General features: G+C 37.9%; 1 protein-coding gene across 4 annotated transcripts in view; it reads right to left on the reverse strand.

Annotated features, from left to right (window-relative positions):
* Positions 1–3,335: 3,335 nt before the first annotated feature.
* Positions 3,336–21,008, reverse strand: part of DIAPH3 (diaphanous related formin 3) — a gene marked incomplete at both ends in the record, with an annotated part of 563,043 nt that continues 545,370 nt past the window's right edge. For all 4 annotated transcript variants that reach the window (XM_082859704.1, XM_082859703.1, XM_082859702.1 and 1 more), the window contains one exon: positions 3,336–3,598. In XM_082859704.1, coding sequence (XP_082715830.1) covers positions 3,336–3,598 — 263 coding nt within the window. The remainder of the gene's footprint in view (positions 3,599–21,008) is intronic.

Genomic DNA, 21,008 nt, shown 5'->3' on the forward strand with positions numbered 1-21,008 from the left:
TTATGGTTTAAGGTTCCATTATTTTCATTTTATAGGGAGATTTGGATTCAGTACTGAAATGCCATCCAGTCTCTGTGGTTCTTTGGCAGCGCCACGTGTTTTGCTAAACAGTAGCTCTTGAGCAAAATGGTTGAACAGTTTGGCCCTAGGACGTATTTTAAGAACAGTCATGCCTGGCAAGGGCAGGTAACAGCTACCATTCAACAATTCACCACACAAAAATGAGGACCGGGTCACTGCCAGCTACAATTCCTGGATCTCAAAATTTTTAATACGAAGAAAAAGACAATGAATGCCACTTTTAAAAATCTTCATTCATATTAGCAGTTTATATTAGGACCTACAACTTGCCAAAAGTTACATTCTGTACAAAAGGTTGGCACAAAACTAATCACCAAATATGCTCCCAGTGCACCCGTTTATCTATAAATGAAAGTTTAATTAATAAGATGAAATGTAGCACAGATATGTACATTATAGATTTAGTTTCTAACTAGTAAACTCAGATCTACATTGGATTATGATACTTTAAAATGAGAACGAATCACCCAGGAAATAATCATTTGCGGCTAAACTAACATTTTGAAGTCATTAATAACTCCTGTTTTTGAATAATGGTTTTAGTTGTATGGTAACAACTAAAAGAGTTTTGGAGTTACTTGGTATAAATAATTGCATTTTCTAGATTTAGCAGAATTATTTTCATATAAATTACTGAAATGTTTACTTCCTCATATAAACACTAGGTGTTTGGCACATTTTGTTTAAATATTCAAGTATGTTAACAAAAGGACATACATGCATATATGATTAGATTGCCCCCTTATTTTTAAATTACTTTAAATATTTGATTGGGAAACTTGTTAGCAACAAGTCTTTGCTTTTGGACCACTCAGTGATCACTTAGTGGTCTGTGTTCTTGCCAAATTCTCTCCCCTGGTGTGAGAGAAAGGGGAAGGGAATCTATTCGGGGCTTGTCACTAGCCTGGATGGAACACCCTCATCAAGGCACTGACCAGTGTGCCTTTTATCCACTAATTCAAATGAACAAAATCTGTTTGCTCAGAAACACACCCTTGTACCGCAATGTCCGCCTTCAAATTAAAGGTCATCTCTACAGTTTCCATCTGTAGTTGACTAAAGGAATATTATGAATTTTAAAACCCTAATTATAACCCCCGTCTATTGTTGAAAGAAATATCTGCAACAGAAACCAATGTTTCTTGGTTGGCTCTTACCTCTGTCAACTCCTTGTTTTGTGTTTTCCTCCTCATAGCTATAGCCCTCCTATTCAGGCCTGCTCAGAAAAGGCTCCCTCAGCGAGGGCGAGGCAGTACAGGTGTGTACAGTTCCTGGCTACTGGCCCTCGCCTGAAGGTTGTCCTTCAGCCTCTGCAGACAGATGCTCTGGGGGCTGATTGCTCAGTTTCGGGACTTCGCTGCCTTCCTCTGCCCCTGGGAGGTTGTGTCATCGTCACTTCCCTTTACTGGCCAGGCTGCTTCTCCCCTGTGTCTGCTCCCCGGCCCTAAGTTGACAGTATTTACCTGCCATCTGGTGTGTCCAAACTACTTGGTTGAATTTCAGTTTTATTTCTGAAAATCCCAAGTCTTTGCAAAATTATGTTAAGAACAGTCAGAATTCCTTCATTTAACTTCTTTCCTTGTGGTTAGGTCTTCCATCTGCTTAAATGTCCTTCACCTTTCCTGATTTTTAAGATTTGCTCTCAGGAAAACAGGAATTGCAACTGGAGGGCAAAATGCACATTTCAGCGATACAGATGAGAACAACTTATTCCCACCTTGGCTGTGGATAACCCTCTGTTCCCCAATGTCTATAACCAGGGCCTGGCTCAGAGTTCTAATTAATTAACTTTATTAACTTGGAGCTGAAAGGAGGTGACAACTTAAACATGGAAATAAAAGGCAGTGGACCTCGCAGACTAGTTCCATGTAACTGCTTTTAAACTGGAGGTAAAAGAACAGTCGGGCTTCCCTGGTGGCGCAGTGGTTGAGAGTCCGCCTGCCGATGCAGGGGACGCGGGTTCATGTCCCAGTCCGGGAAGATCCCACATGCCGCGGAGCGGCTGGGCCTGTGGGCCATGGCTGCTGAGCCTGCGCATCCAGAGCCTGTGCTCCGCAACGGGAGAGGCCACAACAGTGAGAGGCCCACATACCGCAAAAAAAAAAAAAAAAAAAAAAAAAAAAAAAAATTAAAAAAGAACAGTCACTTGCTTATTGTACGTCATAAAGCAGAAGAGATGCTTAGATAGACTGCAGAGCACAGTCTGTTTCCAGCTAATCCATGGAACATGGTAATTACAAAAAAAAAGAAGCAATTTTTTTCATTTAGTGCAAGTAACAAGTTTATTTTCTTTGATATAGAATTAACAGAGTTAATTTTATGCCCCTAGTGAGGAAAAATCGCAACATTTGCATAGGAAAGCTTTCCTTGAAACACTTCAGATCTTTGTTAAAGTTATTGATTGTCACATCAGAGAATCTGCAATTTCTAGTTTGTTCACAGAAATTAAAAAAATTCCTTACTTGGGAAGTTTCAAAATGGCAATTCGATCCTAGAGTCATAATTACCGGGTCGGGGGCGGGGTGGCGCGGGGGGAATGCTCTCCCGGCTAAGAGTTTCCGCAGCACTGTAATACTGTGTACACCCACTTTATACAAAGGCATGTACATTTTGCAAAGAGAGAGCATATATTCCTATTTATCATTTTTGGAACTGTGTTCAATTGCTGTATAGTCTCCTACAGGGTCTAATTAACATGAATTCAACAATGATGATAATGAGCTTACCAATCATTTCCTCATAGATGTTATATTCAGTTTTATGTTTTCCGTGCTACGCTGATAGTATACAGATCCCAATTAAAGAGAAACCTGGGCCTATATAAATAACATAAACGAAATATACATGGGGTATGTAGCAAGACTTGAGGTTGATGATTTGATGTTCACTAATGTTGGAAAGTACTAAAGTAAAAATTACAGTGACTTGGGAAGATGGTATTTTCTTAAGGACACACTGCTGAACACATGGCCACCTACCTGCTCTCTAAAGCATTATATGAAAATTCAACCACCAAATACAGAACACATGAACACCAGGAGACAAAAAAAGCATTAAAGCCCATTACAATCTTGAATAAGCCAAGACCTCAAGTACATAGGAAAAGCACTGCAATCATGTATTGAGTTTTATTTTTCTAATATATATCATAAATTAAAACCATATAAAGTCACTTATATAAGAAGCAATTTTTTCAAGTGGTATAGCTTAGAGCATGGCTTTATATTTGGCTTAATCATTTTTACCACTTTAATTTATAAAGCTCGTAATCTTGCCAGCAGGGCTTCAACTTCGGGAATGGATTCGTTTTTAGAAACAGAGCCAAGAAGTTCCATTTCCTTTTTTCTGTTGCTTTCTACATTACAGGCTTCCTTCTTCTCAGCTGCCTTGATCCTCTCGGTAGACGTGTGAGTGTCTAGATTATAATTAAGCTCCTTGGTGACGGCAGTCCTTGTGGAGCTGCAATTGATACTGTAGTGTGAATGTGACCCTTCTGTCAACTGCAACTTCTGATTTTCTACAGTAAGGAAGAAAGAAACATAAAACTTATCACTGTGATAAGCAAGCACTGTGCACATTATGAAACATTAATTATTCTCAACAAACAAGTCCTCTTAGACAGACTAAACTAAAAAATATTCAAAAGAGTAAGGTAGATTTAAAATAAACACGCAGAGGTTAAGAATAAGCTAAAAAATATAAATAGACAACTATTTCATTAGCAGACACAGATATGGAGAACAAACTAGGGGTTACCAGTGAGGAGAGGGAAGTGGGGAGGGGCAATATAGGGGTAGAGTATTAAGAGGTACAAATTATTAGGTATAAAATAAGCTAAAAGGATATATTGCATAACAGAAAATATAGCCAATATTTTATAACTATAAATGGAATATAACCTTTAAAAATTGTGAATCAGTATATTGTACACCTGTAACATATAATTTTGTATATCAACTATACTTCAATTAAAATTAATTAACTAACTTTAAAAGTAAATAAATTTTTAAAATTTTAAAATAAATGCTTGCTGAATCGGAAAAAAATAAATAAATAAAATAAACACACAGAGGTTAAGAATAAGCTAAAAAATATAGGCAACAATTTCATTAGCATTAATACTTATTTCCTACTTCTTCTGTGCTTGAAATGCCCATCACTCAGTTATTAGCAAGGCTTAGTTCTGCATTTCATTTAGGTCCCTGCTCAAATGCTATCGAGAGAGGCCGTCTCTGACCATCCATCTAAGATAGCACTCACATTTTCATCGCTCTATCTTCTTACACTCATCTTTCCCTTCACAGAACTTATAACCACCAGACACATCATATACTTGTTTACTTGTCTGTTGTCTACCTCTTCACTAGAATGTAAGCTCCAAGATAGCAAGGACATTGTTCTAAATACTGCTGTAACGTCGGTGCCTAGGATGGCCGTGGAGCACAGCGGATGCTCAGTAAATATGCATTGGGCAAAGAATTTATTTCCACACTCTATGACCCAAGACAGGCGTTAGTTTGAATAATAAAAAGATTAATTTCCTTTTTAAACAAATCTAAGGAGGAAAGTTTCTAATAGGAATTTTAAAGTTCAATGCTTTCTTTTAAAAAAAAAATACTGAATTTGGCAGGCAAATTGTTAAAACTTCCTAGCAAATCAAAATAATGTCATAATTTGCCAAATACGTACCCATATACTCATACAGACCTATAACCTATACACACATATATATTCTTTCATTGGTAAGTGACAGTGATCTGGACTTACCCAGGCTGTGAGGAGAGAGGTTTAATAGCTAACGGCTAAATGGTGCTAGCTGATTGACTTTCCCAAAGAGCAACAGATTTTCTTTTAATTAACTTGACTCTCACACTGCACAACCTTATGAGTGATCTCTCTCGTAGATCTCAAATTAAAAAAAAAAAAAAAACAGACACCCTCAATATTCATGTAACCTTGAACAGAGCTTGAAAATGGCTTCAACAAACTTGACATGACATTTAAAGTTTTTTGGTTATTTGCAGAGAGATGTTCCATTATCCCAATAGTGATTACTTTGGAGCAGAAGCAGTCACTCATGACAGTGTGTTTTATGTGAGTGCTGAAAATTCCAACCGAAAACAGCTTGTACATTAAAAGGTGACTGCTGAAGATATTTACTGCACTGTCATTTCCTGACCAGGGGCTTCCAATGATGGATGAGTATTTTACACACTTTCCTGGACAATCTCAACAAGTTTTAGAAGTCTGATCACTTTTTAGCTCTTGGAAGAAAATAAATACACTTTTCCTATCATCACCTTCCCTATCAGGTGGGCAATTGTTACTCAAAAGTTACTAACAGTTCAGTGACTTTCTCTTAGAGCTGTTTATGCTCTATAGTTTATAATGTACATATCATGTTTGCAGTAAAAAAGCACAGCTGACACTCTATTCCTACAGTTTCCATGACCGCACAAATTTATTTATTTTCTAGCACCCACTCTCCTGACCCAAGGTGTTTGAAAACTGCATCGTAGCTAAGTGCAAATTTTTAGTCAGCTTACTGCTCCTTCCCCAAAAACGTTCCTACCTTTTCTTGTCATTCGATTTCTTGTAAACAACTCCATCATGATGATATCTCCAACAAACTAGTTTATTCTGCCGCTGGGCGACTCTCATTACATTTTTGACAACAGAGAAGAGATTAAATTGGCTAAAATATGGGTCTGTAATATACATAAGTAAAGTATTCCATACCTTCCCTGGCTATAATGTATCAAGCCCAATTCCACATGTGGCAAAGTGAAAAGAGCATGGGATTTTAAGGTAAATCTGGGTTGAAATCCAACCCCTTGGCCCTAACAAGTTATCTCACCTCTTTGAGTCTCAGGTTCTAATAATCAATCTCCACCAGAACTAAAGGAAAGGATGTGGGTGACACCTCCTTTGAGGTACCTCCCTCCAAGCTTTCCAAGGGAGGCTTCTACCACCCAAGCCTTGTTCAGATGCTCTGACCTTTCTGACTTTCTGGTGACCATACCCATGAGAGCTGAAATGCCATTCTATTAATAGCTTGTATTTATGTAGCACCTTTATTTCTAAAGCATCTGTTGCACTTGAAACATTGCCACTGTCATTTTATAGATTGAGAGGTAAAAAGCAAAAGGAGGTTAAGTCATTTGCTTAGACTTAGTTACTAAGTAAATCAGTGGCAGAAGCCAAATGCTGTCTCTGGAGATAGTAAGGCTGTCTTAAAGAAATTTAAAAAGCTTTTTGCCAAGAAAAAGTGCTAAGTAATTCAAAGCTAAGTTTCATAATAAGGATATCCTGTACTTATACTTCAAAATGCTTTCTGACACATTTAATACGCCCAATAACTTTGTAAAGCAGATAGTATACCTATGGAAACTACCTCAGCACTGTATCTCCAAGGTCACACATGGACTCCTTTTCTCTCCTGGTATTACTTAAGTTCCTGACTGCGAACTTCAAGTTCGACCTTTATTCACTACAGTTCCCTAGCACTCACTGTCCATTCTCCTAGACAGCCCTTTCAGCCCTTCTTCTCTCCCATCAAACGTCCAACCTGTTCTCCTTCACTCTCATTTCACTCACTCATAGAAGCAATCAGAAGAGAACCCCCATAAGCTTCCTGTGCCCCCGACACCTATATGCTGATTGCAGGCACGCCCACTTCTTCCCTCCTGGGGATCTCCTGTGCTCCCCTCTGAGGACAACCAACCCCTCAAGGTGGGTGCCAGCTTGTCCATCCCTCTGGCAGCCGTGCCCTCTCTCTACTGCGTCATAAAGGTTTCCTTCTTCATGCAATCATTCCCCTCAGCATGTAAATACTGTTTAGTAACAGTCCCAATCTTTAGAGAAAAAATCTCTATTTGATTCCACATCCTGCTCCATTTACTGCTTCCGTTGTTGACTGCCTTTGTAGCAAAACATCTCAGAAGAATTGCCCATACTACTGTCTCATTTCCTCTCTTCCCATTTTTCTCTTGAACTCACTCCAGTCATGCTTTTGACACTTTACTCTTCTGAAACAGTTCTCGTCAAGGTCACTAATAAACTAGTGTTGCCAAAAACAAGACCTGTATACACACTTGGATATTTTTGTCCTCCTTTACTTGACCTATACCAGATCCAAGGATGAAATGCCCAGCAGAGCCTGGGTTTTTCTTTACTGTTTGCTCTTTGAACTTCTTTGGATGCTTAGGTGGATAACAATGGGTGGCCAATGCAGGCAAAAGTGTTTCCACCCTACTGAGAAAACTCCAGATAGTTGTGGGCTAGCTTTAGGGACAAAATGATAAGAAGAAAAACCAAGCTGGCATGTAACTCTTCTGTGGTTTTAGGTGGAGAATCTTTCATGAGAAGCAATAGACAAGATAGTATAAAACGGAAAGAGGTCATTCCTGAGACCACTGAAGAAATAAAAAAGAAAGTAAGGGGCATATTTTAGAATGAGCTTATAGCTGTTAGAAATTCCTAGATAACACTTCTTCACTCCAGCCCTCACATTTATCTCTCAGTATCCTAACAGCCCCCATCTTGGTCCCCAGCCTTGGGAGGTCCAAACTGTGGAACGGAGGGAGTCACACCCTAAACTGCAAAATGACAAATGAAGTTGAGTTGCAGAATGAATCTCCTGTCCCACTGCAAACTAGAGAAAATGTTTACAAGTATAGAAAGCTCTCAAGTTGCAAGTTCACTTTTATACAGAAATTTTATTACAATGTTTGTTCAAGGCCAGGTGTCTTTTGCCATTACTATTATTTTGAGAGTCCACTATTGGTGGTTTCATGTGGGTTGAACTGGAGACCCAAATTCTACACAAAAACATGCACTTAGTTTATAAATAGTTCACTTCAAACATCAGGGGGATACCACAACCCTGCAAGTTGGCGAAAACTCTATATAGGTATTCAGAGGTATGAAATAAATTGTAATTGGAGGCCAGTGGGCTCATAACCTTTTTTATATGAAATTAGTTCCAAATACAAGATGACACACTTGGACACACGGACTCTTTCAGTGGAAGATAAGGCTGGATGTCAATTAAAAAGAGAAGCATTTTCTATTTCCCCTCAAGTCAAATCCTTACCAATACACATTTTTAAATGGAAACAAAAAACATAAAGGCAAAGTAGAATGATTGCTTAACTCTCCAAAGATAGGAAGCTTGTGCTATTATTTTATGAATTGAATCCAAGGTTGTTTTTTGTTTTTGCCTTTAAGACACTATAATCGATGTCTGTGAAGAGAAGTATGATCTATCTAGGACTATTGCCAATATCCAGGCCCTTGGTGATTGGAGTACAGATGGGCAAGGACCAGCTGCCTTTCTTAGTGCTAGGTCAGTAAGGGAATCCAATCCACACATCTTGTATTTATGTTTCTGTGGAAATATTAAACAGGGTGAGAATACATGCTGTTTTCCTTTAAGATAGGAAAACTCATTTATTTCAATTTAATTCCTCATATGATTCTTACTATAAGAATTGATTCTGGAGTCCCACAACAGCTTTTTCCTGAAATTAAATGAAAAGTTGAAAATTGTTGAAAAGTTGAATGGCTCTCAAATACAGAGAACCCACTAGACTTAAAAGAGAGAGAGAGAGAGAGAGAGAGAGAGAGAGAGAGAGAGAGAGAATAAACGCCTTAAACCACATCGGGGCTGGATCCCATATGACCTTGGCAGACTACAGATTTGGATGACAAAGAAAGCTAAAAACAAACAAACAAACAAAAAACCACCCCCAAACCCACCATCCTGAGCTAACTTTTGCATTGTTTCTTTTTTTAAAAAAAATAAATTTATTTATTTATTTATTTATGGCTGCGTTGGGTCTTTGTTGCTGTGCACAGGCTTTCTCTAGTTGCAGCGAGCGGGGGCTCCTCTTCTTTGTGGTGCACGGGCTTCTCATTGTGGTGGCTTCTCTTGTTGTGGAGCATGGGCTCTAGGCACGCAGGCTTCAGTAGTGGTGGCACGTGGGCTCAGTAGTTGCGGCTCGTAGGCTCTAGAGCGCAGGCTTCAGTAGTTGTGGCGCATGGGCTTAGTTGCTCTGCGGCATGTGGAATCTTCCCAGACCAGGGCTCGAACCCGTGTCCCCTGCATTGGCAGGCGGATTCTTAACCACTGCGCCACCAGGGAAGTCCCTGCATTGTTTCTTAAGTAACACAAAAGACATAGGAACCAGGAAAGTTGCTGACAAAAACGAAAATATAAACATATGCAACTTGGCATCTAAATGAGAAAATATTTCAGCCAACAGCTGTTATGCTTCCTGAGCTAAGAAGGCAAGGCTAAGGCCCTGGCTGACAGCCCTTGCAGAAAACCCTCTCTGCTACAGGAAATCTCAGTTATGGTCCAGAAAGAGGCATTATTCCCTTTAAGTCGGTATTGATCCTCCATCACATTGTGGTTCTAATGGGCACTGGCTTCTCAGAAGTGCCAACTCTCAGATGAAATATAAAATTGAGCTCCTGCCTTTTGTGGTCAATGGTGAGGCTGTGGCAGCTTTGACAGGAGTAAGAATATAGAACTCTGGTGTTCTAAATTGACTGCATCTATTCAGTCTTCCTGAAATTTGATCTCTCCTTACAATTCTTTACCTTTTGCTCTTAACTATTACTTTGACCTACTAAGTAGCTGTTTATTTCACCCCAGCAATGCCATTACTTTGACAGGAGAAGAAAATGACCCATAAATATAATTTTTAAAGCACTACTGGGTCTACATGATAGTAAAATGTGTGACAAATATATGTTTTTAATCTATGCAATAACTGAAGTTAGTGCTGGCCACCAGCAGCCCATATCCCTGTGGTTTTTCTTACTGTTGATTTACTGATGCTATAAATAATTGTCTTCGCTTTCTTCATTTTGCTGTTTATTTTATCTTTTGTATTGAAAATATATAAAAATGATAAAAAGAGCAAAAAGAGCATTTTGTATATAGTTAAACTTTTTTAGGAGTGCCAAGAAACTCTTACTGAAACCAATTATGTAGAAACAAAAACAACAAAACAAAGCAGTTACTCCCCTAATTCTAACAAAACAGACAAGACAGAGATGATAGATGCAAGTTATTTCTGAATAAAGGAGATAATTGACAATTAAATTAGAAGGTTTTTTGCATAAACTCATCATATATACACTTCTATTCAGTCTTGGTCTATTTCACTGCCCTTTAAATAAAAATTTAAAGACAGCACTGCCATTTTACAATTTCCTATACTGGCCTTCCTAATTTGACACAGTGTGAGAAGGAACTAGAGATGCTGCAGGCTCCTGGGCACAGGACAACCAGGATAAATCCAGCTCTTTTCTCTAAAGGGAATAGTAATGCAAACCCTTCCAGTCAACTGCTTATCTTTCTGATTTGCAATATATTACCTGAATTGAATGTCTCACTCTATATTTGCTTCCCTCTTTCTCACCTTTCTACCCAGTTATTAGCAAATTCTAATTTGGCTTTCAGCCATACCTCTCTGTTAAAACTGCTCCTTACAAGATTATCAGAAGCCTCAAAATCCCTCAACTCAATGGAATTTTCCCATGCCTCATTTTCTCTTACAGTTGCAACACTTCAGAGTGTGTGTAATAAAGAATTTGGTTAGTCTTTTCCCACTCCTGGGCCCCTCAGACCATGCCTAATAATTTATGCTAATGAGGTGACTCATGACGGGACCCTATTTAGTTTGTGGTAATGAGTGATTCAGAATGGGGGATGGCCAAATCAGAAAGATCAATCATGTGACTGGAGGGTTGGGAGGTGGAGACGGAGTTCAATCATGTGGCCTATCAATCATGCCCAAGTAATGAAGCCTCAGTACAAACTATGGGCACTGAGGATCAGGTGAGTTTCCTTGGTTGGCAATAAGTATTATCACACACTGACAATATGATGTATATTGTCACACACTGATGCGCTCGGGGGTGGAGGGTAATATATCCCTGAGGACAGCAGAAGTTTTATGTTTGGAACCTGTTTGGCTGGTTCTGGCTTGTGTCCTTTTGCTATAACAAAGCTGCAATAGTAAGTAGAGCATTTTCTTGAATTCTAGGAGTCATTCTAGTGAATTATTGAACCTGAGGAGATAGTGAAAACCCCTAAATTTTACCCAGCTGGTCAGAAGTGTGGGAGCACTTGGGAGCCCTCAAACTTGCAGCTAGTGTATGAAGTAAGGGCAGTCTTTTAGAGGACTGTGACTTGTAAAGTTTGGTCTAACTCTGGACAGCTGGTGTCCAGCTGTAATAAGTAATTGTAATGTACAATTGTAATTGTAATGTAATAAGTCATTACATTACAGATACATTATATGTTATCTATAACTTAACATCAGTATCATCGCCTTACCTTTATGCATAGATATGCTATAGTTTGCAAGCAATTCCCCACGCATCTACTCATTTTACTCTTATAACACTCCTGTGAGATAAGTGACATGGATGTATTTACCTTGTTTTACATAGAGTTGAGGCAGCAGACATAACTTTCAGGCAGAGCCAGAGACAAAACTCAAGTCTTCAGACCCCTGGTTAGCACCTTCCATCATGACAAGGCCCTTTACCATGCTTACTCTTCCACTTATTGATGATTCATTCTTAGCCTTCTAATTTACTTTACCTTCTCAGACCTCCCAAACACAAGGATACCTCTCTTCGTGTGGCCATTTCTCATGATTAGATCCGTGGCTCATTTCTGTCCTTTTTACATTCTCTTTACCAAGATCTCACAGCTTCAACTATCTCCTCTAGGAAGGAGACACCCACATCTGCATCTCCAGCCCTAATGGGAGAGCTTTGCTACTGTGCCTACCTCAGCATTTCCATCTAAACGCCCTACCATAATCACACAACACATTTTTGAGTCAAACTTTCACATTCAAAGCAACTTCCTCTTTATACTAACATACCAAAACCAATGATAGCATCTGTTTACCAGTCCTGCTATCTGTCACTGACAGTTGTCTCGGCTACCAGGCACTTGTGGTCACCAGTGTGTGACTTAGTAGCTATTAAATAAATGGTTTCTAAAGTATGCAATTTCCTGTCAGCTAATAGATACCAGACAATAAATTATTTATTTATTTATAAATTATAAATAATCGGTTGGTCTGGTGGTTTATAAGGACAAGAAGGTAGGAAAATTACACAGGGATATGCTTTGGTATTACAGTTATTGAACACATACTATATATTAAACCCTCTACATGTTATTTAAAAGATTTTCCAACAACACTAAAATATAGGTATTACAACTGTTTCATAAATGAGGAAATTGAGGCTTAGAGAAGTTCACGAACTGTCAAGGCCACACAGACTTTGATATTTGCTTCTGGGAAATTCAATCCAAATCTTATTCCCCCATGCATGGCTCTGGGGGCACATGATGAAGCCATGGCAAAAAGATACTGTGAAAGGTAAAGAGCACTTTATATTTTGGGGTTTGAGGACAGGCCTATTCCCAGTGCTAATAACCAGGAAGGAAGCTGTTTTCCTGAAGCCATTTCTAAGTAGTATCTTACAGTGTGCTTTCAAGTATTTTTCTTTATTTTTTATATTTCCTAATTCAATATTTATTAGATATTTCGAATGTACAGATTTTTTTTTCTGAATGAGTAATGTATGCTATTTCAACTCCATTTCACTTTCATAGAATCATATAATATAGAATCATGTAATCTCAGGATTGGAAAGCCCTTAGTTAGTTGGTAGAACCACCTATCCAATGCTTGAATTCCATTCACTCAGCATTCTGTCAAGTGGCTGTCTAGCCTAAGTTTGAAGACCTCCAGTCATAGCCTCACAATCTCACAAGGCAATATATTCCTCTACTAATTAAATGTTTTACTTTATATTTATCTAGTGTTTGTTCCCCTGAAATCTTAGTCACTAGCCCTACTGATTTTCCCACTAGGGCTATATTAAGAGTCTAATTTCTCTTCCACTCACCAGCCCTTCAAATACTTAAAGACAGCTATCACACTCCCCAAATCTTTGCCAAGCCAAACAGCCACAATTTCTTCAACTGTCCCTCCAGAGATCATGAGCTGAAGTTATGGTTAAGTCAACTCAACCTGCTGTGTACTTATACACCATGCTAGGTGCTGAGTCCTTGAAACATTTAGGGTCCTGTCATTTCTATGAACATACAAAACCATATTCATTTAGTAGTTCAAAATTACGGAAAAAAAACAAATCCAACTAGTGTATCCAGTACTATAACACAAAAGAATAATTTGCTCAGAGAATCCTTTTGAATATAACCTTTAAAAATTTTCCATATAGACTTAATACTTGAAGTTGGACAGGAACCAAGATAGCAGAGTAGAAGGACGTGCTCTCACCCCCTCTTGCAAGAAAACCAGAATCACAGCTAACTGCTAGACAATCATTGACAGGAAGACACTGGAACTCACCAAAAAAGATACCCCACATCGAAAGACAAAGGAGAAGCCACAATGAGACGGTAGAAGGGGCGCAATCACAGTAAAATCAAATCCCATAATTGCTGGGTGGGTGACTCATAGACTGGGGAACACTTATATGACAGAAGTCCACCCACTGGAGTGAAGGTTCTGAGCCCCACATCAGGCTTCCCAACCTGGGGGTCCGGCAACGGGAGGAGGAATTCCTAGAGAATCAGACTTTGAAGGCTAGTGGGAATTGACTGCAGGACTTCGACAGGACTGGGGGAAAGAGAGACTCCACTCTTGGAGGGCACGCACAAAGTAGTGTGTGCATCGGGACCCAGGGGAGGGATCAATGACCCCAGGGGAGACTGAACCAGACCTACCTGCTAGTGTTGGTGGGTCTCCTGCAGAGGCGGGGGGTGGCTGTGGCTCACTGTGGGGACAAGGTCACTGGCACTGGCAGCAGAAGTTCTGGGAAGTAATCCTTGGTGTAAGCCCTCCCAAGTCTGTCATTAGCCCCACCAAAGAGCCCAGGTAGGCTCCAGTGTTGGGTTGCCTCAGGCCAAACAACCAACAGGGAGGGAACTCAGCCCCACCCATCAGCAGACAAGTGGTTTAAAGTTTTACTGAGCTCTGCCCACCAGAGCAAGAGCCAGCTCTACCCACTACAAGTCCCTCCCATCAGGAAACTTACACAAGCCTCTTAGACAGCCTCATCCACCAGAGGGCAGACAGAAAAAACAAGAAGAACTACAATCCAGCAGCCTGTGGAACAAAAACCACATTCACAGAAAGACAAGATTAAAGTCAGAGGGGTATGTAGCAGATGAAGGAACAAGATAAAACCCCAGAAAAACAATGAAGTGAAGTAGAGATAGGCAACCTTCCAGAAAAAGAATTCAGAATAATGATAGTGAAGATGATCCAGGACCTCAGAAAAAGAATGGAGGCAAAGATCTAGAAGATGTAAGAAATGATTAACAAAGACCTAGAAGAATTAAAGACCAAACAAACAGAGATGAACAATACAATAACTGAAATGAAAACAACACTAGAAGGAATCAATAGCAGAATAACTGAGGCAGAAGAACGGATAAGTGACCTGGAAGACAGAATGGTGGAATTCACTGCTGCGGAACAGAATAAAGAAAAAAGAATGAAAAGAAATGAAGACAGCCTAAGGGTCCTCTGGGATATCATTAAATGCAACAATATTTGTATTATGGGGGTCCCAGAAGGACAAGAGAGAGAGAAAGTACCAGAGAAAATATTTGAAGAGATTATAGTTGAAAACTTCCCTAACATGGGAAAGGAAATAGCCACCAAAGTCCAGGAAGCCCAGCGAGTCCCATACAGGATAAACAGAAGGAGAAACATGCCGAGACTCATAGTAATCAAACTGGCAAAAATTAAAGACAAAGAAAAATTATTGAAAGCGGCAAGGGAAAAATGATGAATAACATACAAGGGAACTTCCATAAGTTTAACAGCTGATTTCTCAGTAGAAACTCTACAAGCCAGAAGGGAGTGGCATGATATACTTAAAGTGATGAAAGGGAAGAACCTACAACCAAGATTACTCTAGCCGGCAAGAATCTCATAAAGATTCGAAGGAGAAATCAAAAGCTTTACAGGCAAGCAAAAGCTAAGAGAATTCAGCACCACCAAACCAGCTCTACAAAAAATGCTAAAGGAACTTCTCTAAGTGGGAAACACAAGAGAAGAAAAGGACCTACAAAAACAAACCAAAAACAATTAAGAAAATGGTCATAGGAACATACATATCGATAATTACCTTAAACGTGAATGGATTAAATGTTCCGACCAAAAGACACAGGCCTCCTGAATGGATACAAAAACATGACCCATATATATGCTGTCTACAAGAGACCCACTTCAGACCTAGGTACACATAGAGATGGAAAGTGAGGGGTTGGAAAAAGATATTCCATGCAAATGGAAATCAAAAGAAAGCTGGAGTAGCAATACTCATATCATATAAAATAGACTTTAAAATAAAGAATGTTACAAGAGACAAGGAAGGACACTACATAATGATTAAAGGATCAATCCAAGAAGAACATATAACAATTATAAATATATATGTACCCAACATAAGAGCACCTAAATATATAAGGCAACTGATAACAGCTCTAAAAGAGGAAATCGACAGTAACACAGTAATAGTGGGGGACTTTAACACCTCAATTACACCAACGAACAGATCATACAGACAGACAATTAATAAAGAAACACAAGCTTTAAATGACACAATAGACCAGATAGATTTAATTGATATTTATAGGACATTTCATCCCAAAAAAGCAGATTACACTTTCTTCTCCAGTGCGCATGGAACATTCTCCAGGATAGATCACATCTTGGGTCACAAATCAAGCTCAGTAAATTTAAGAAAATTGAAATCATATCAGACATCTTTTCTGACCAAAATGCTATGAGATTAGAAATGAATTACAGGGAAAAGAAAACGTAAAAAACACAAACACATGGAGGCTGAACAATATGTTACTAAGTAACCAAGAGATCACTGAAGAAATCAAAAAATACCTAGACACAAATGACAATGAAAACACGACAATCCAAAACCTATGTGATGCAGCAAAAGCAGTTCTAAGAGGGAAGTTAATATCTATACAAGCCTACCTCAAGAAACAAGGAAAATCTCAAATAAACAACCTAAACCTTACACCTAAAGGAACCAGAGAAAGAAGAGCAAACAAAACCCAAAGTTAGCAGGAGAGAAATCATAAAAATGAAATCATAAAGATGAAATCATAAAGATGAAATCATAAAGATCATAAATGAAATAGAAACAAAGAAAACCATAGCAAAGATCAATAAAACTAAAAGATGGTTCCTTGAGAAGATAAATGAAATTGATAAACCATTAGCCAGACTCATCAAGAAAAAGAGGGAGAGGACTCAAATCAATAAAACTAGAAATGAAAAAGGAGAAGTTACAACAGACACTGTAGAAATACAAAGCATCCTAAGAGACTACTACAAGCAGTTGCCAATAAAATGGACAACCTGGAAGAAATGGACACATTCTCAGAAAGGTATAACCTTCCAAGACTGAACCAGGAAGAAGTAGAAAATATGAACAGACCAATAACAAGCAATGAAATTGAAACTGTGATTAAAAATCTTCCAACGAACAAAAGTCCAGGACCAGATGGCTTCACAGGCAAATTCTATCAAACATTTAGAGAAGAGCGAGGACTCATCCTTCTCAAACTCTTCCAAAAAATTGCAAAGGAAGGAACACTCCCAAACTCATTCTATGAGGCCACCATCAGCCTGATACCAAAGCCAGACAAAGAGACTACAAAAAAAGAAAATTACAGACCAATATCATGATGAATATAGATGCAAAAGTCCTCAACAAAATACTAGCAAGCAGAATCCAACAACACATTAAAAGGCTCATACACCATGATCAAGTGGTATTTATCCCAGGGATGCAAGGATTCTTCAATATATGCAAATCAATCAATGTGATACATCATATTAACAAACTGAAGAATTAAAACCAGATGATCATCTCAATAGATGCAGAAAAAGCTTTTGACAAAATTCAACACCAATTTATCATAAAAACTCTACAGAAAGTGGGCATAGGGGGAACCTACCTCAACATAATAAAGGCCATATACAACAAACCCACAGCAAACATCATTCTCAATGGTGAAAAACTGAAAGCATTTCCTCTAAGATCAGGAAGAAGACAAGGATGTCCACTCTCACCACTATTATTCAACATAGTTTTGGAAGTCCTAGCCATGGCAATCAGAGAAGAAAGAGAAATAAAAGGAATGCAAATTAGAAAAGAAGAAGTAAAACTGTCACTGTTTGCAGATGACATGGTACTATACACAGAGAACCCTAAAGATGCCACCAGAAAACTACTAGAGCTAATCAATGAATTTGGTAAAGTTGCAGGATACAAAATCATTGCACAGCAATCTCTTGCATTCCTATACACTGATGAAAAATGTGAAAGAGAAATTAAGGAAATGCTCCCATTTACCACTGCAACAAAAAGAATAAAATACCTAGGAATAAACCTAACTAGGGAGAAAAAAAGACCTGTATGCAGAGAACTATAAGACACTGTTGAAAGAAATTAAAGATGATACCAACAGATGGAGAGATATACCATGTTCTTGTATTGGGAGAATCAATATTGTGAAAATAACTATACTACCCAAAGCAATCTAGAGATTCAATGCAATCCCTATCAAATTACCAATGGCAGTTTTTACAGAAGTAGAACAAAAAATCTTAAAATTTGTATGGAGACACAAAAGACCCCGAATAGCCAAAGCAGTCTTGAAGGAAAAAAAAGGAGCGGGAGGAATCAGACTCCCTGACTTCAGACTATACTACAAAGCTACAGTAATCAAGACAATATGGTACTGGCACAAAAACAGAAACATAGATCAATGGAACAAGATAGAAAGCCCAGAGACAAACCCAAGCACCTATGGTGAACTAATCTATGAAAAAGGAGGGAAGGATATACAATGGAGAAAAAACAGTCTCTCCAATAAGTGGTGATGGGAATACTGGACAGCTACATGTAAAAGAATGAATTTAGAACACTCCCTAACACCATACACAAAAATAAACTCAAAATGCATTCGAGACCTAAATGTAAAACCAGACACTATAAAACTCTTAGAGGAAAACATAGGAAGAACACTCTTTGACAAAAATCACAGCAAGATCTTTTTTGATCCACCTCCTAGAGTAATGGAAATAAAAACAAAAATAAACACATGGGACCTAATGAAACTTAAAAGCTTTTGCACAACAAAGGAAACCATAAACAAGACGAAAAGACAACCCTCAGAATGGGAGAAAATATTTGCAAACGAATCAACAGGCAAAGGATTAATCTCCAAAATATATAAACAGCTCACGCAGCACAATATTAAAGAAACAAACAACCCTATCCAAAAATGGGCAGAAGACCTAAATAGACATTTCTCCAAAGAAGACATACAGATGGACAAGAAGCACATGAAAAGCTGCTCAACATCACTAATTATTAGAGAAATGCAAATCAAAACTACAATGAAGTATCACCTCACACCAGTTAGAATGGACATCATCAGAAAATCTACAAAGAACAAATGCTGGAGAGGGTGTGGAGAAAAGGGAACCCTCTTGCACTGTTGGTGGGAATGCAAATTGATACAGCCACTCTGGAGAAGAGTATGGATGTTCCTTAAAAACCTAAAAATAGAATTACCATACGATCCAGCAATCCCATTACTGGGCATATACCCAGAGAAAACCGTAGTTCAAAAAGACACATGCACCCCAATGTTCATTGCAGCACTATTTACAATAGCCAGGTCTTGGAAGCAACCTAAATGCCCATCAAGAGACGAATGATTAAAGACGTTGTGGTGCATATATACAATGGAATATTACTCAGCCATAAAAAGGAACGAAATTGGGTCATTTGTTGAGACATGGCTGGATCTAGAGACTGTCATACAGAGTGAAGTAAGTCAGAAAGAGAAAAACAAATGTCGTATATTAACGCATGTATGTGGTACCTAGAAAAATGGTACAGATGAACCGGTTTGCAGGGCAGAAGTTGAGATGCAGATGTAGACAACAAACGTATGGACACCAAGGGGGGAAAGCCGCGGGGGGGTGGGGATGGTGGTATTCTGAATTGGGCGATTGGGATTGACATGTATACACTGATGTGTATAAAATTGATGACTAATTAGAACCTGCTATAAAAAAATAAATAAAATAAAATTGAAAAATTAAAAAAAAAGAAAAAACTTGAAGTTGATTTTCAGCCTAATAAAAGCTGCTTAAAACTATCTGTTTTTATTCATTAGAGAATTCAATCCTGGGATACATTTGTAATGAAGATGATTTTAAATGAAATAATTTTATGTATGACTTTATACATAGAAATGTTCCCTTACTTCTCCCCAGCCTGTCACTAAATACAAATGTCACTAGCTATATCCAGGAGATAGTAATATGTTCAAGGAGCAAGAAAAACAAACTCATATCCATCTAATTCTGATCTAACTTGCTAGAATGTAAGCTCCACAAAGGCAAAAATCTTTGTTTTATTCACTTAGAATAAAACAGTACTTAGAATACTGCCTGCTTTATAATGAGTGTTTAAAACATCATTTCTTGAGTGACTGAACCTAAGCATGGCATAATTTTACCACCTTGTTTCATATTAATCCTTCCCAAAGAAAACACTTCAGAATAACATTCCCTGAATAACAAACTATTACATGTCATTTTTGTTTAATGTATATTTTTGTGCTTTCTGGCCTCTTGAGGACCTAGACTTGAGTCTAGAATAGCGCTGTCCAATAGAAATATGAGTGTCAGGAAAGCGGGCTACATAAGCTTAAAATTTTCTAGTAGTCACATTAAATATTGGGAAAGAAAATCAGGTGTAACTAATTTTAACAATATATTTTACTTAACCAAATTTCAACTATTATTTCAATATGTAAGCAAAATAAAAAATGTATTAATGAAATCTTTAACTTTTTTTTTGTACTAAGCCTTCAAAATCAAATATGTATTGTACACTTAGAGATCATCTTAATTCAGACTAGCCACATTTCGAGAGCTCAAGAGCCACATATGACTATTGGCTACTATATTGGTAGCATAGTAACCTGGAGTTCCTACAGTGCTAATACCTATAAATTTTTGAGTCAGATATCTTCATAGAAAATTCCAGTGATGGGTAACAATCTCAGTTGGATTTTGTACTGTTAGAAAGCTAATAATTATTATTAAAAAGAATTTAGGAATTATAATTTTTTAAACTTTAGTTAGACGTTCAAATTGGAATAATTCATATCCTAGTGGAAATTAATATTGTTCATTTCCCCATATTTACTAAAAATACTTCTATAATTTGTTATAAGGCACCATATAGGGATGTATGGTTCACAGGGCTAAAGCAAAAATAAGTAATATCAAGATCACAGGCCCCAACCTTATATGGCTATGCACTTTGGAACTTTTCTCCTCAGTATCAGGGATGCATTTTTATCAGCAATTTATTTCCCTGTGTAATTCAGACTAGTAATCTTAGCTTCATTCTATGGTCCCAGGTTGTATAATAATCATAATTAGTTACCAAATAAATATGTGCTATTTGAATTACATAGGGAAATAAATGCAGATATAAATATAACCCTAATACTGAGGAAAAAAAAATCCCAAAATACATACCTTATTGAGATTAGGTCAATAAGTGAAAGATAACGTATGAATGGAATCAGTTATTACAGAAGTAAAATGCTTTTCAAACATTATTTTTTTAGCTACATGAAAAACAATCAAATGAAAGAATGCAATATTCCAAAATTTAGCATTTCACTGTGATTTTGTTTTATACAGAAAGGAAGACACAGTTGTACATTCCTAGGTAATTTGGATTTACGTAGCTTCTGTGAATGGTAAAACAGACAATGGCTAAAG

Source organism: Leucopleurus acutus (genome assembly GCF_964270905.1).
Source record: "Leucopleurus acutus genome assembly, chromosome: 18".
Taxonomy (NCBI): Eukaryota; Metazoa; Chordata; class Mammalia; order Artiodactyla; family Delphinidae; genus Leucopleurus; species Leucopleurus acutus.